The sequence below is a fragment of the Coregonus lavaretus genome (assembly GCF_964263955.1).
Source record: "Coregonus lavaretus genome assembly, chromosome: 7".
Taxonomy (NCBI): Eukaryota; Metazoa; Chordata; class Actinopteri; order Salmoniformes; family Salmonidae; genus Coregonus; species Coregonus lavaretus.
The window spans coordinates 11,436,401-11,453,635 of NC_139994.1; the positions used below are offsets into that span (position 1 = coordinate 11,436,401).

Here is a 17,235-nt window from a genome sequence, read left to right on the forward strand (position 1 = left end):
ATTCCTGATCGTAATGCTGGTGAGTTACCGCCGCTCTGATATCCAATAGTTTTTCTCGGCTGTATGTAATGATTCACTTTCTGAGCTAATAATGTAAAAAATAATACATAAAAAAAACAAAATACTGCAAAGAGGCCGCCATCTTCGTCGGCGCCAGGTACGTTTGTGGGGTATTGTGTGTAAAATCAATTGAATCCATTTTGAATTCAGGCTGTAACACAACAAAATGTGGAATAAGTCAAGGGGTATGAATACTTTCTGAAGGCACTGTAGATATGGAAGTAGTTTAGTGCCCCCAAAACTTTTTGGGTGACCCGACTATAGTGAGTTATAGAGCTGTCATTCTTATTGAAAGCAAGTCTAAGAAGCAAGATCTACGCGCGCTATTTCTATGCTTCCCGTTCTTAAGTTTAGTTTTTTCGTCTTTTGCATTCGGTTTTGTACACCAGCTTCAAACAGTTGAAAATACAATATCTTTGGTTATTGAAAATATATTTCACAGCGGTTTGCATGGTACAATGATTTTCTACATAAACTGAAATGAGGTGAACTACTATAATTTTAGCAACCAGGAAATGGCGAAGTGATTTCTGCATATTGCACCTTTAAATATAGGTAATACAAATTTATTATTACCGCTATATATATATATATATACTCTACCAGTCAAAAGTTTGAACACACCTACTCATTCAAGGGGTTTTCTTTCTTTTTACTATTTTTACATTGTAGAATAATAGCGTATGGAATCATGTAGTAACCGTTTGAGCCAATCAGTTGTGTTGTGACAAGGTAGGGGGGGTATACAGAAGATAGCTCTATTTGGTAAAAGATCAAGTCCATATTATGTCAAGAATAGCTAAAATAAGCAAAGAGAAACGACAGTCCATCATTACTTTAAGACATGAAGATCAGCCAATACGGAACATTTCAAGAACTTTGAACGTTTCTTCAAGTGCAGTACCAAAAACCATCAAGCGCTATGATGAAACTGGCTCTCATGAGGACCACCACAGGAATGGAAGACCCAGAGTTACCTCTGCTGCAGAGGATAAGTTCATTAGAGTTACCAATCTCAGAAATTGCAGCCCAAATAAATGCTTCACAGAATTGAAGTCACAGACACATCTCAACATCAACTGTTCAGAGGGGACTGTGTGAATCAGCCCTTCATTGTCGAATTGCTGCAAAGAAACCACTACTAAAGGATGCCAATAAGAAGAAGGGACTTGCTTGGGCCAAGAAACACGAGCAATGGACATTAGACAGGTGGAAGTTTGTCCCTGGAGTCCAAATTTGAGATTGTTGGTTCCAACTGCCATGTCTTTGTGAGACGCGGTGTGGGTGAATGGATGATTTCCACATGTGTAGTTCCCACCATAAAGCATGGAGGAGGAGGTGTTATGGTGTGGGGGTGCTTTGCTGGTGACACTGTCTGTGATTTATTTAGAATTCAAGGCACACTTAACCAGCATGGCTACCACAGCATTCTGCAGCGATATGCCATCCCATGTGGTTTGGGCTTAGTGGGACTATCATTTGTTTTTCAACAGGACAATGACCCAACACACCTCCAGGCTGTGTAAGGGCTATTTTACCAAGAAGGAGAGTGATGGAGTGCTGCATCAGATGGCCTGGCCTCCACAATCCCCCGACCTCAACCCAGTTGAGATGGTTTGGGATGAGTCGGACGGCAGAGTGAAGGAAAAGCAGCTAACAAGTGCTCAGCATATGTGGGAACTCCTTCAAAACTGTTGGAAAAGCATTCCAGGTGAAGCTGGTTGAGAGAATCCCAAGAATGTGCAAAGCTGTCATCAAGGCAAAGGGTGGCTATTTGAAGAATCTCAAATCTAAAATATATTTTGATTTGTTTAACACTTTTTTGGTTACTACATGATTCCATATGTGCTATTTCATAGTTTTGATATCTTCACTATTATTCTGCAATGTAGAAAATAGTAAAAATAAAGAAAAACCCTTGAATGAGTAGGTGTGTCCAAACTTTTGACTGGTACTGTGTATATCTCAGATATAGGACAGACTCTATAAAACAAGCTTCCTTTTGATTAATGTTTTTACTATGTCACGATCGTCTAAAGGAGCGGACCAATACGCAGCGCGTGGAGTGAACATGATGACTTTATTATTTAAAGCAACCACGAAGAAAACAACAAATGACGATACGTGAAGTTCAAATACTGATACAGACTAACAGCAACACGGAAACAATAACCCACAAAACAAAGGAAAAAACACACAGAATATATATGGCTCCCAATCAGAGATAACGAGCCGAAAGCTGACACTCGTTACCTCCGATTGGGAGTCATAGACCAATCAACAAAACACAAACAAATGAAACTCACCCATGCCCAACACCACCAAATGAGATACACCCTGGCTCACCTAATACAAGTCCTAGAGCCAGAGTGTCACAGTACCCCCCCCTAAAGGTGCGAACTCCGGGCGCACCAGCCCACAGTCTAGGGGAGGGTCTGGGTGGGCGTCTGTCCACGGTGGCGGTTCTGCCCCTGGTCGTGGTCCCCACCCCACCACAGTCACAACCTGCTTCGGTAACCTCCTCCCAATGACCACCCTCCAACTAACCCCACCTGGACTAAGGGGCAACCCCGGACTAAGGGGCAGCATCGGCCTAAGGGGCAGCATCGGCCTAAGGGGCAGCACCGGCCTAAGGGGCAGCACCGGGACAAGGGGCAGCACCGGGCTAAGGGGCAGCACCGGGCTGAATGGCGGATCCCGGCTGGTCGGCTCTGGCGGATCCCGGCTGGACGGCTCTGGCGGATCCCGGCTGGACGGCTCTGGCGGATCCCGGCTGGACGGCTCTGGCGGATCCCGGCTGGACGGCTCTGGCGGATCCCGGCTGGACGGCTCTGGCGGATCCCGGCTGGACGGCTCTGGCGGATCCCGGCTGGACGGCTCTGGCGGATCCCGGCTGGACGGCTCTGGCGGATCCCGGCTGGACGGCTCTGGCGGATCCCGGCTGGACGGCTCTGGAGGATCCTGGCTGGACGGCTCTGGAGGATCCTGGCTGGCTGACGGATCTGGCTGCTCATGGCTGGCTGACGGATCTGGCTGCTCATGGCTGGTTGACAGATCTGGCTGCTCATGGCTGGCTGATGGTGCTGGCTGGGCGGCTGGCGGTGGAGGCGGACCCCAGCCTCGGATTGCAGTCATCACCTCCAGCAGGGCGGCTCCCATCTGCAGGAGCTGCTCTTTCTGGTCCCGAACCTGAGCTTCCAGTCTAGTATGGGCTGCGTCGGCTCCTGCTGATTCCATAGCAGGTGTATGATTCTGTCTGGCGGAAGGCTCTAGCGGCTCCTGCCTGGCGGACGGCTCTGAAGGCTCATGGCAGACGGGCAGTTCAGGCGCCGTTGGGCAGACGGCCAGTTCAGGCCGGCTGGCGACGCACATCGTGGACCTGGTGCGTGGAGTAGGAACAGGCCGGTCCGTACCGGGAACACACACCACTGGCCTTAACTGGGGATCAGGAACGGGCCGGACCGGACTGGTAACACACTTCAGTCTCTCCTGCCGTGCCACAACAACTTCCCTCCCTCTACTCGCCAATGGCTCCCGTAATCCGATAGCCTTCTCTCCTTTTCTCCCTGTGGCAGCCTCCTGCTGCCCAGCTGCCCAAGCCATGTGCCCCCCCCAAAAAATTTCTTGGGGTTGCCTCTCTTCCACGGGCTTCCAGCCTCGCCTTCGCGCTGCCTCCTCGTACCACCTCCTCTCGGCTTTGGCTGCCTCCAGCTCTTCACGAGGGCGGTGATATTCCTCCGGTTGTGCCCAAGGACCCTTTCCAGCCCGAATCTCCTCCCATGTCCAAAAATCCTTAGGAGGCGTCCATAACTCCTGTGTCCAGACCCTTTGCTCCTGGACGCGCTGCTTGGTCCTTTTATGGTGGGTTATTCTGTCACGATCGTCTAAAGGAGCGGACCAATACGCAGCACGTGGAGTGAACATGATGACTTTATTATTTAAAGCAACCACGAAGAAAACAACAAATGACGATACGTGACGTTCAAATACTGATACAGACTAACAGCAACACGGAAACAATAACCCACAAAACAAAGGAAAAAACACACAGAATATATATGGCTCCCAATCAGAGATAACGAGCCGAAAGCTGACACTCGTTACCTCCGATTGGGAGTCATAGACCAATCAACAAAACACAAACAAATGAAACTCACCCATGCCCAACACCACCAAATGAGATACACCCTGGCTCACCTAATACAAGTCCTAGAGCCAGAGTGTCACATACTATCTGTTTTTCCATGTATGAATCTGTTATTCAATGCGTTTCTATGGGCTAATAGCAGTAAGGCCAAATTCAATGTTTCATCCAATAATTTGTATATATATATATATATTTACACCTAAAGGGGTATCAAAAAAATACCCAACAAGCTTAGACTCTTAAGGAATAACTTGGTAGGGCTTTAAAAGTTAATGGACTCACCTCTCTGCTTGGTGCTCTCTCTGACCATGAAGGAACCCACTCTGTTTTCAGGGAGACTAAGTAGTTCCTCTGCCTTCTGCCTCACCACTCCCTCAAACAGCCATCTTAAAACAGCACACACACACACCCACACCCACACATACACACACGGTGACGGTATACAGTACATTATATCACTGTACAGAACCAAGTCAACACAGCCTTTAATTATGACAATATAGAACATCATTTTTTACATTGCTTACCCATGGTAGACTTTGGTGATGTGGTTATTAGGGATGTAGTTCTCACTTCCTGATTGGACAGACCGGACTCTCCACCAGTTGCCTTCCCTGAAGAACACAGATTAAAGGAGACCTTCAATAGCCTACACTGTAACGGAAACAAAATCTGAAATTGTAGTTGCCCCCCCTATTTGTATAAGTGTTAAGTGTTATGCATCGGATTCATCCCAATGTGTTCATTATTTGTTGTGTGCAAAATGTTAGAGATTGTGTAGTGTTGTTTTGTATTATTGCATGCTTTGTTGTTCTACTGTATGCAGAGCATTGCATTTTGTTTTGGAAAGCACTGTGGCTGTCCTCTTTTGTCATCTCGGTATCTATATCTGTAACTGTGCATCTATCAATTTCTGCCCTAGGTAGCTTTTAGTACATGTACAGTATGTGCAAGGTAGGGTTGCAAAACTACCGGTAATTTACCAAAGTAACTGTAATCTATGGTAATTCATACTCAAATAACTTTTTTAAATATATATTCATACTGTATATAGTATACGTTTTTTATATATGTCCATATTGTCCATGTGTTTCTAGTGGATATATAGACCATATGGTTCAAATATCATAATTAATGAAGAAAGCATCTAATCAACAATGGCATTTTTTTTTATTAACTCAGCAACTCTTCCAACTATTGACTTTTTTCACAACTGCCCCCAGTTTGGTGCCAAAACATTTAAAACAAAGACATATTGACATAGTAAAATAAATAAAAGTGTAAAGAAAGAAATAAAGGATATTTCATGCTGAAACCTTCATATTAAACAACAATGTTATTTACTTTTTTTTTTGTTTTGTTTGTCTTTTTTTAATATTTTTTTTTTTTTTTTGGGGGGGGGGGGGGATGGATCAGCTTAATATTGCAGATATATTGTATCTTCTATCAATGTAATTGTCTGCATCACTTCCAATCCCCCATGTTATTATTATTTTTTTGTATATATATACTCCCCTTTATTACAAATAAATGCTTCACAGAGTTCAAGTAACAGACACATCTCAACATCAACTGTTCAGAGGGGACTGTGTGAATCAGGCCTTCATGGTCAAATTGCTGCAAAGAAACCACTATTAAAGGACACCAATAATAAGAAGAAACCTGCTTGGGCCAAGAAACACGAGCAATGGACATTAACCAGCATGGCTACCACAGCATTCTGCAGCGATACACCGTCCCATGTGGTTTGGGCTTAGTGGGACTATAATTTGTTTTTCAACAGGACAATGACCCAAAACACCTCCAGGCTGTGTAAAGCTTATTTTACCAAGAAGGAGAGCAATGGAGTGCTACATCAGATGACCTGGCCTCCACAATCCACCGATCTTAACCCAGTTGAGATGGTTTGGGATGAGTCGGATGGCAGAGTGAAGGAAAAGCAGCCAACAAATGCTCAGCATATGTGGGAACTCCTTCAAGACTGTTGGAAAAGCATTCTAGGTGAAGCTGGTTGAGAGAATACCAAGAATGTGCAAATCTGTCATCAAGGCAAAGGGTGGCTATTTGAGGAATCTGAAATATAAAATATATTTTGATTTGTTTAACACTTTTTTGGTTACTACATTATTCCTTATGTGTTATTTCATAGTTTTGATGTCTTCACTATTATTTTACGATGTAATAAATAGTAAAAAATAAAGAGAAACCCTTGAATGAGTAGGTGTGTCCACACTTTTGGTTGGGACTGTATATTTGATACCCTCCCTTTGCAACCCTAGTGCAGAGACTACGGGTTTGTAATTACCTTAACAGACAGACAAAGTACTGACTCTACTTACTGAGACAAGACCCTCAGCTTCTCCCCCATTCTGAAGATCGGCTCACTGATGTCTGGAGAAGGATAGTCATGGAGAACGACAAGCGTGACTTCTTCTCCTGCTGAAGAACCGCCAGTGTTACCCAATTAGATAGACGTTAACACAGAGACACAATTTGCCTATACACGTTCTGAAATATAGGAAACAACTGTCTTAATGTAACTTCTAATTCAAATGAATGGTATGAAACATTTAGACACTTGGGTAAAGAGTGTGTCGACTAAAAAGTCCTCGAGTCAGCTTTTGAAGCTGTGTGAACATCATATATTTTGTACAGCCTCAACACATTGCAGTATCACAAACTGCAGTATCACAAAGAAATGGCAAATAATTGCTTAATATCTCAAAAAAGATTGAAGCTTTACCCTTTAATGCACTGTCATGGTAGCTTGTATTTGTTTTGTTCTCAGCTTCCTGGCCCCATATCACATTCCCCATAGCCGCACTCTAATGAGCCTGAGGACAGACAGACATACGGTATATCTGGTCATCAAGCTAATCATCATCACGTATTTCCTATAGCAGACAGAGAGTAATCTTGCTGGCCAGTGAAGACCCCATCTAGCAACTTCGTCCCTGTCATGTGTGTGCATGTGTGCATGTTGTAACTTCCCTATTAACGGCCACAGTGCTATCTCGAACAGGACATACGCAGTAGACCGCAAAACCTGAGGGTTGGCTCTGAGTCAACCACAACTTTCCATCCTACCCCCTCTTTCTAAATAAAGGAAATACTGCAATTAATTTTGCAAAATGCGTTGACAAATTGGAAGGTCCATTTGTGTCTACAGCAGTTGGCTATATTGTGTAGCCTATATGTTTTTACTTCACCCATTACCCACAGTGAAAACTACAGGGTTTCCAAATGATTTGTCGAATCCTGATTAAATTCAGCATTTCCAGGTTTCTATCTAGCACATATTTTAAGCATACAGTGGGGAGAACAAGTATTTGATACACTGCCGATTTTGCAGGTTTTCCTACTTACAAAGCATGTAGAGGTCTGTAATTTTTATCATAGGTACACTTCAACTGTGAGAGGCGGAATGTAAAACAAAAATCCAGAAAATCCAAGATGACGGTCAATCACCCTCGGTCTGGGGCTCCATGCAAGATCTCACCTCGTGGGGCATCAATGATCATGAGGAAGGTGAGGGATCAGCCCAGAACTACACGGCAGGACCTGGTCAATGACCTGAAGAGAGCTGGGACCACAGTCTCAAAGAAAACCATTAGTAACACACTACGCCGTCATGGATTAAAATCCTGCAGCGCACGCAAGGTCCCCCTGCTCAAGCCAGTGCATGTCCAGGCCAGTCTAAAGTTTGCCAATGACCATCTGGATGATCCAGAGGAGGAATGGGAGAAGGTCATGTGGTCTGATGAGACAAAAATAGAGCTTTTTGGTCTAAACTCCACTCACCGTGTTTGGAGGAAGAAGAAGGATGAGTACAACCCCAAGACACCATCCCAACCGTGAAGCATGGAGGTGGAAACATCATTCTTTGGGGATGCTTTTCTGCAAAGGGGACAGGACGACTGCACCGTATTGAGGGGAGGATGGATGGGGCCATGTATCGCGAGATCTTGGCCAACAACCTCCTTCCCTCAGTAAGAGCATTGAAGATGGGTCGTGGCTGGGTCTTCCAGCATGACAACGACCCGAAACACACAGCCAGGGCAACTAAGGAGTGGCTCCGTAAGAAGCATCTCAAGGTCCTGGAGTGGCCTAGCCAGTCTCCAGACCTGAACCCAATAGAAAATCTTTGGAGGGAGCTGAAAGTCCGTATTGCCCAGCGACAGCCCCGAAACCTGAAGGATCTGGAGAAGGTCTGTATGGAGGAGTGGGCTAAAATCCCTGCTGCAGTGTGTGCAAACCTGGTCAAGACCTACAGGAAACGTATGATCTCTGTAATTGCAAACAAAGGTTTCTCTACCAAATATTAAGTTCTGCTATTCTGATGTATCAAATACTTATGTCATGCAATTACTTAAAAATCATACAATGTGATTTTCTGGATTTTTGTTTTAGATTCCGTCTCTCACAGTTGAAGTGTACCTATGATAAAAAATTACAGACCTCTACATGCTTTGTAAGTAGGAAAACCTGCAAAATCGGCAGTGTGTCAAATACTTGTTCTCCCCACTGTAAACGCAACATGTACATTTTTGGTCTGAAATAAAATATCCCAGAAATGTTCCATATGCACAAAAAGCTTATTTCTCTCAAATGTTGTGCACAAATGTGTTTACATCACTGCAAGTTAGCATTTCTCCTTTGCCAAGATAATCCATCCACCTGACAGGTGTGGCATATCAAGAAGTTGATTAAACAGCATGATCATTACACAGGTGCACCTTGTGCTGCGGACAATAAAAGGCCACTCTAAAATGTGCTGAAGAGTATTTATGTCTGTAATAAAGCCCTTTTTTCTGAAATACTCATTCTGATTCGCTGGGCCTGGCTCCTCAGTGGGTGGGCCTATGCCCTCCCAGGCCCACCAATGGCTGCGCCCCTGCCCAGTCATGTGAAATCCATAGATTAGGGCCTAATGAATTTATTTAAGTTGACTGATTTCCTTCTATGAACTGTAACTCAGTAAAATCTTTGAAATTGTTGCATTTTGCGTTCATATACAGTGGGGAAAAAAAGTATTTAGTCAGCCACCAATTGTGCAAGTTCTCCCACTTAAAAAGATGAGAGAGGCCTGTAATTTTCATCATAGGTACACGTCAACTATGACAGACAAAATGAGGAAAAGAAATCCAGAAAATCATATTGTAGGATTTTTTATGAATTTATTTGCAAATTATGGTGGAAAATAAGTATTTGGTCAATAACAAAAGTTTCTCAATACTTTGTTATATACCCTTTGTTGGCAATGACACAGGTCAAACGTTTTCTGTAAGTCTTCACAAGGTTTTCACGCACTGTTGCTGGTATTTTGGCCCATTCCTCCATGCAGATCTCCTCTAGAGCAGTGATGTTTTGGGGCTGTCGCTGGGCAACACGGACTTTCAACTCCCTCCAAAGATTTTCTATGGGGTTGAGATCTGGAGACTCCAGGACCTTGAAATGCTTCTTACGAAGCCACTCCTTCGTTGCCCGGGCGGTGTGTTTGGGATCATTGTCATGCTGAAAGACCCAGCCACGTTTCATCTTCAATGCCCTTGCTGATGGAAGGAGGTTTTCACTCAAAATCTCACGATACATGGCCCCATTCATTCTTTCCTTTACACGGATCAGTCGTCCTGGTCCCTTTGCAGAAAAACAGCCCCAAAGTATGATGTTTTCACTCCCATGCTTCACAGTAGGTATGGTGTTCTTTGGATGCAACTCAGCATTCTTTGTCCTCCAAACACGACGAGTTGAGTTTTTACCAAAAAGTTATATTTTGGTTTCATCTGACCATATGACATTCTCCCAATCCTCTTCTGGATGCACTCTAGCAAACTTCAGACGGGCCTGGACATGTACTGGCTTAAGCAGGGGGACACGTCTAGCACTGCAGGATTTGAGTCCCTGGCGGCGTAGTGTGTTACTGATGGTAGGCTTTGTTACTTTGGTCCCAGCTCTCTGCAGGTCATTCACTAGGTCCCCCCGTGTGGTTCTGGGATTTTTGCTCACCGTTCTTGTGATCATTTTGACCCCACAGGGTGAGATCTTGCGTGGAGCCCCAGATCGAGGGAGATTATCAGTGGTCTTGTATGTCTTCCATTTCCTAATAATTGCTCCCACAGTTGATTTCTTCAAACCAAGCTGCTTACCTATTGCAGATTCAGTCTTCCCAGCCTGGTGCAGGTCTACAATTTTGTTTCTGGTGTCCTTTGACAGCTCTTTGGTCTTGGCCATAGTGGAGTTTGGAGTGTGACTGTTTGAGGTTGTGGACAGGTGTCTTTTATACTGATAACAAGTTCAAACAGGTGCCATTAATACAGGTAACGAGTGGAGGACAGAGGAGCCTCTTAAAGAAGAAGTTACAGGTCTGTGAGAGCCAGAAATCTTGCTTGTTTGTAGGTGACCAAATACTTATTTTCCACCATAATTTGCAAATAAATTCATTAAAAATCCTACAATGTGATTTTCTGGATTTTTTCCCCTCAATTTGTCTGTCATAGTTGACGTGTACCTATGATGAAAATTACAGGCCTCTCTCATCTTTTTAAGTGGGAGAACTTGCACAATTGGTGGCTGACTAAATACTTTTTTCCCCCACTGTATAGGCTTAGTACACTTTTACCATACACATATTGCAATAAATGTATGACATAGCCTGCAAAACTCACCTAGCTGCTCCTGAGTCGTGTGGAGTCGTCAGGCTTAGTGGGCCAGTAGCAGGTGATTCTAGTTGAGCATGGTCTTTGGCTCTGTGTGTTGGAGATCAGACGCATGTCAGCCACACTGTTAAACTATTATTGACCGTCAGAGTTTCACTGTTCACACCCTCAACTGATGCACTCACAGTGAGGCGAGACCACTTCCTCTGGCCAAACATATACACACACACACACACACACACACACACACACACACACACACACACACATGCACACACACACACTTCCTGTGAAGAAATAAGAAAGGAGAAGAGAACCAGAACAAAAGACCAATGAAAATTTTCCCGTTACAGAAAAGAGCAAAGAGAACGTTCTGACTAAAAGTACATACTGGTTTTAGCTTTTAGAAATGACACAAAAGTGCAAGGTTATTTCCATCCAAATATGTATGCTGTACGCATCACATACACTACCAGTCAAAAGATTTAGAACACCTACTCATTCAAGGGTTATTCTTTATTTTTACTATTTTCTACATTGTAGAATAATAGTGAAGACATCAAAACTATGAAATAACACATATGGAATAATGTAGAAACCAAAAAACTTTTTTGGTTACTCCACTCCAAAACAAAACATAATGATATCTTCTCAATTTTGTTATTTTAACTACCAGTTAATCCAATAGCAGAAAGGTAAGATACATGTTTCAAAATCGCCCTTTGAATGTAGTATGCTACAGTACTGAAAATTACAGTACATTACACTGTTTTCACATTGGCAATACACTTGCACTACCCATAAAAATGTACTGAACATCACATTTCCATTATTTCTATCCCATGTGTGATCAAAGGTGTGATAATTGAAGACATCTTTCACAATGTAATCAAATTAAAGAAATGAAAGAAACATAATGTTTAGCCGGCACTAGTTTGCATCAAGCAGGTCTTGAGCATTTGGCCATAGGTTCTCATTGAAATTGCAGTATATCCTTATTGTTCATGCACCTGGGGAAAAACTCCACTGGGCACACATGATTGAATCAACATTGTTTTCACGTCATTTCAATTAAATTACGTTGCACCAACGTGGGACCTGACATAGGTCTGAATTGATGTCATTGCATGCCTCATCCATGGCCTAAAGGAGGGTCGTATTCTCATGGGGATGGCAATCACCTGTATTGTAATCATGTGTTTTACAGTATTGTATTGTACTTATGTATTGTAGTGGTCCTGTACATGGCTCAGTTCATAAGAGCATGGCATTAGCAACACCAGAGTTGTGGGGTCGATTCCCACTGGGGTCACGTACCAAAATGTGGACTGTTGTCCCTTTTGGGAAAAATGTGTCTGCTACGTAAATGGCATGTACAGTGGCTTGCGAAAGTATTCACCCCCCTTGGCATTTTTCCTATTTTGTTGCCTTACAACCTGGAATTAAAATGGATTTTGGGGGGGTTTGTATCATTTGATTTACACAACATACCTACCACTTTGAAGATGCAAAATATTTTTTATTGTGTAAAACTTGAGTGTGCATAACTATTCACCCCCCCAAAGTCAATACTTTGTAGAGCCACCTTTTGCAGCAATTACAGCTGCATGTCTCTTGGGGTATGTTTCTATAAGCTTTGCCCATTCTTCAAGGCAAAACTGCTCCAGCTCCTTCAAGTTGGATGGGTTCCGCTAGTGTACAGCAATCTTTAAGTCATAGCACAGATTCTCAATTGGATTGAGGTCTGGGCTTTGACTAGGCCATTCCAAGACATTTAAATGTTTCCCCTTAAACCACTCGAGTGTTGCTTTAGCAGTATGCTTAGGGTCATTGTCCTGCTGGAAGGTGAACCTCTGTCCCAGTCTCAAATCTCTGGAAGACTGAAATCTCTGGAAGAATTTTCCTGTATTCAGCACCATGGTGAATACATATGCAAGCACCACTTTTCCGTTCTGTATTTTTTAGAATGATTTGAAACAAGTTCACTTCAAGAACACTTCACCAATTTGGACTATTTTGTGTATGTCCATTACATGAAATCCAAATAAAAATCCATTAGGGGAAGTGTTAGCTAAACATGCTAAGTAGTTGAAAAGTAGCTAAAAAGTATTAAGTAGTTTCTAATTGGCTAAAATGCTACAGTTGTCAGTGATGAGTTTCGAACACGCATTATACGACCACCCATCCACCCTGACCAACCACTCTACTTTCGTTCTTGTCTTAGGTAACCTTCTGTCTTATGTAATAACATATCATAATAATTTGAACTTTCCAGATTTATGTTTCCTATGTTACGTCTAGTCTATGAGACTAGGCTGGAATGATAAATCATGTTTTCCTTCCAGGCTGCCTGCAGTTGCAAGATGTGCTACGCCATTTGGCAAATCTGACCATAACTATATCCTCCTGATTCCTGCTCAAACAGGAAGGACTGTTTTGCTAGCACAGACTGGAATGATCAAGCGTGTGATCAAAGGTGTGATCATTGAAGACATCTTTCACAATGTAATCAAATTAAAGAAACGAAAGAAACATAATGTTTAGCAGGCACTAGTTTGCATCAAGCCGGTCTTGAGGCGGTCAAGACGTCATCCCCACAGTGACCATATGTATATATCCCAACCAGAAGCCATGGATTACAGGCAACATCCACACTGACCTAAAGGCTAGAGCTGCTGCTTTCAAGGAGCGGGACACTAACCCCGGACGCTTATTAGAAATCAAACAGGCAAAGCGCCAATACAGGACTAAGATCGAATCCTACAACACCGGCTCTGACACTAGTCGGATGTGGCAGGGTTCGCAAACTATCACGGTTTATCACGGTTGCCCAGTGACACGAGCCTACCAGACAAACAAAATGCCTTCTATGCTCGCTTCGAGGCAAGCAACATTGAACCATACGTGAGAGCATCAGCTGATCCGGACGACTGTGTGATCACTCTCTCCATAGCCGATGTGAGTAAGACCTTTAAACAAGTTAACATTCACAAGGATTACCAGAACGGATTACCAGGACGTGTTCTCAGAGGATGCGCTGATCAGCTGGCAAGTGTCTTCACTGACATTTTCAACCTCTCCCTGACCCAGTCCATAATAACTATATGTTTCAAGCAGACCACCATAGTCCTTGTGCCCAAGAACACCAATGTAACATGTCTAAATGACTATTGCCCCGTAGCACTCACATCTGTAGCCATGAAATGCTCTGAAAGGCTGGTCATGGCTCACATCAACACCATCATTCCAGACAACCAGGACCCACTCCAATTCGCATACCACCCCAAAAGATCCACAGATGACACAATCTCTATTGCACTCCACACTGCCCTTTCCCACTTGGACAAAAGGAACACCTACATGAAAATGCTGTTCATTGACTACAGCAAAACTAATCACTAAGCAAAGGTCCCTGGGAATGAACACTTCCCTCTGCAACTGGATCCTGGACTTCCTGATGGTCCACCCCCATGTGGTGAGGGTAGGCAATAGCACATCCACCACGCTGACCCTCAACACGGGGGCCCCTCAGGGGTGCGTGCTTAGTCCCTTCCTGTACTCCCCGTTCACCCACGACTGTGTGGCCTCACACGACTCCAACACCATCGTTAAGTTTGCTGACGACACGGCGGCGTTAGGGCTAATCACCAACCACGATGAGAGGGCCGAGCACGCCCCATTCACATTGACGGGGTTGTGGTGGAGTGGGTAGAGATCTTCACGTTCCTCTGTGTCGACATCACTAAGGACCTATCATGGTCTATTCACACCAACACAGTTGTGAAGAGGGCACGACAACGCCTCTTCCCCCCCAGGAGGCTGAAAAGATTTTGCATGGGCCCTCAGATCCTCTAAAAGTTATACAGCTTCGTCATCAAGAGCATCTTGGCTGGCTGCATCACCGCTTGGAATGGCAACTGCTTGGCATCCGACCGCAAGTCGCTACAAAGGGTAGTGTGTACAGCCCAGTACATCACTGATGCAGAGCTCCCTGCCATCCAGGACCTCTATACCAGGCGGTGTCAGAGGAAGGCCCATAAAAATGTAAAAGACTCCGGCCACCCAAGCCACAGACTGCTCTCTCTGCTACCGCACGGCAAGCGGTACCAATGCATCAAGTCTGTAACCAACAGGACCATGAACAGCTTCTACCCCCAAGCCAACAGACTTCTACAAGACTGATAAATAGCTAATAAAATGGCTACCTAGACTTCCAACTTCTGCGCTTTTTTGCAGTAACTCTCTTGCACTGACTCTATGCACACACACTGGACTCTACCCACACACCAGTGGTGGTCGGTGACGTTTAAGATGAGGGAGGATGATTATTTTTGAGCATGGCCTTATTTCTATTACAGCATATTCGATGACTGTCATTCATATTCCATTCACCCAGCTCAATGTAACATCGATAGGTTTAGGCTACTACATGATACTAGAATTTTCCCTATATCCATCATGAGGTTGCTTCAACCTAGCCTATGAAAGAAAGTTTACAACGTAGGTGCACAGGTCGAGAGAAGAATTAGAGTAATCAAGGGGTGCGTTTGTAAATTCCCTCTGGCTATCTACTCCAATTTCAGAGCACTCTCGTCTGTGTGCCAGAGTGCAGAATAACTGATTAATTTATGAATGCGCAACACCCATTGAATTTGACTGGTGTCAGTAAGTATTCGCAAAAAAACGTAATTACATTGTTGCCAGCAGCACAGTTACAGTCACTAACGCTCTGGCTAACATGATAACAGCCTAACCAGCTCTGCTAGGTCGAGTAAAATGGTCAGAGTGAGGTGTTCTCTCATTTGTGTCTGGAAGTAAATAGCCAACTTTAGCCAGTTAGCTTTGGTGCTTGACTGCAGTTGTGAGGTCAGAACGCTCGGATCAACCCTACTGAATGCTCCCGAAAGCGACACGTCTGAATTTACAAACTGACAATCTGACAACGCTCTGAATTTACGAAACCTTCCTATCATGACCACTAACAGCTATCCAGAAAAATCCAGAAAAACGCATGTCAAAAATGTTATAAATTGATTTGCATTTTAATGAGGGAAATAAGTATTTGACCCCCTCTCAATCAGAAAGATTTCTGGCTCCCAGGTGTCTTTTATACAGGTAATGTGCTGAGATTAGGAGCACATTCTTAAAGGGAGTGCTCCTAATCTCAGCTTGTTACCTGTATAAAAGACACCTGTCCACAGAAGCAATCAATCATGGGCTACAAGACCATCGCCAAGCAGCTTGGTGAGAAGGTGACAACAGTTGGTGCGATTATTCGCAAATGGAAGAAACACAAAATAACTGTCAATCTCCCTCGGCCTGGGGCTCCATGCAAGATCTCACCTCGTGGAGTTACAATGATCATGAGAACGGCGAGGAATCAGCCCAGAACTACACGGGAGGATCTTGTCAATGATCTCAAGGCAGCTGGGACCATAGTCACCAAGAAAACAATTGGTAACACACTACGCCGTGAAGGACTGAAATCCTGCAGCGCCCGCAAGGTCCCCCTGCTCAAGAAAGCACATATACAGGCCTGTCTGAAGTTTGCCAATGAACATCTGAATGATTCAGAGGAGAACTGGGTGAAAGTATTGTGGTCAGAAAAGACCGAAATCGAGCTCTTTGGCATCAACTCAACTCGCCGTGTTTGGAGGAGGAGGAATGCTGCCTATGACCCCAAGAACACCATCCCCAACGTCAAATATGGAGGTGGAAACATTATGCTTTGGGGGTGTTTTTCTGCTAAGAGGACAGGACAACTTCACCGCATCAAAGGGACAATGGATGGAGCCATGTACCATCAAATCTTGGGTGAGAACCTCCTTCCCTCAGCCAGGGCATTGAAAATCAGCAGGGGATCAAATACTTTTTTCCCTCACTGTACAGGTCTGCTCTCTATGTGTTTGTGTATGAAGTAGACATGCTGCACATTTCTCTGTGTAGATCAACAAAGTTCGAAAATGATGAATGAGTGGGTTTCTTACTGCTCTGGAAAAATGCTTTTTTTGACCCCAGTAACCGTTTTTGATTGAATATGGTGCCTTGTTTTTGCATAAAATAGTGCCTTAGTGAAACTAATGTGACATTTTCCCTCTTTGAACAGAGGTAGATAATATCTACATAAAGTAGGCCTAAATAATAAGTACCTATAGTTCACACACAATGAAGAATATATTTTATTCCCATTTGTTGCATAATACCAGTCAGGCTGAGCCTGTGCCACCTCTTTTACCCAAGTGCCACTTAAGTTCAATTCACTTCACTCCTAAGACATTAGGTCATTTATTTTCCATTTATAAACTTGGATCTGTCCGTTTGAAACCATCAGGTCTTGTCCCTTTGACACCTTCCTGCCTTTTTATTGGAGGA

General features: G+C 43.9%; 1 protein-coding gene across 1 annotated transcript in view; it reads right to left on the minus strand.

Moving 5' to 3' along the window:
- The window catches only part of LOC311132814 (src-like-adapter), a 44,009-nt gene extending 33,052 nt beyond the window's left edge, over positions 1-10,957 (minus strand). The window contains exons 1-5 of the mRNA XM_084166157.1: positions 10,873-10,957; positions 6,951-7,041; positions 6,547-6,646; positions 4,735-4,821; positions 4,490-4,593 (exon numbers count right to left, since the gene is read on the minus strand). Of these exons, the coding sequence (XP_084022283.1) occupies positions 4,490-4,593; positions 4,735-4,821; positions 6,547-6,646; positions 6,951-7,023 (364 nt within the window). The 5' untranslated portion in view covers positions 7,024-7,041; positions 10,873-10,957. The remainder of the gene's footprint in view (positions 1-4,489; positions 4,594-4,734; positions 4,822-6,546; positions 6,647-6,950; positions 7,042-10,872) is intronic.
- Between the last annotated feature and the right edge of the window lie 6,278 nt (positions 10,958-17,235).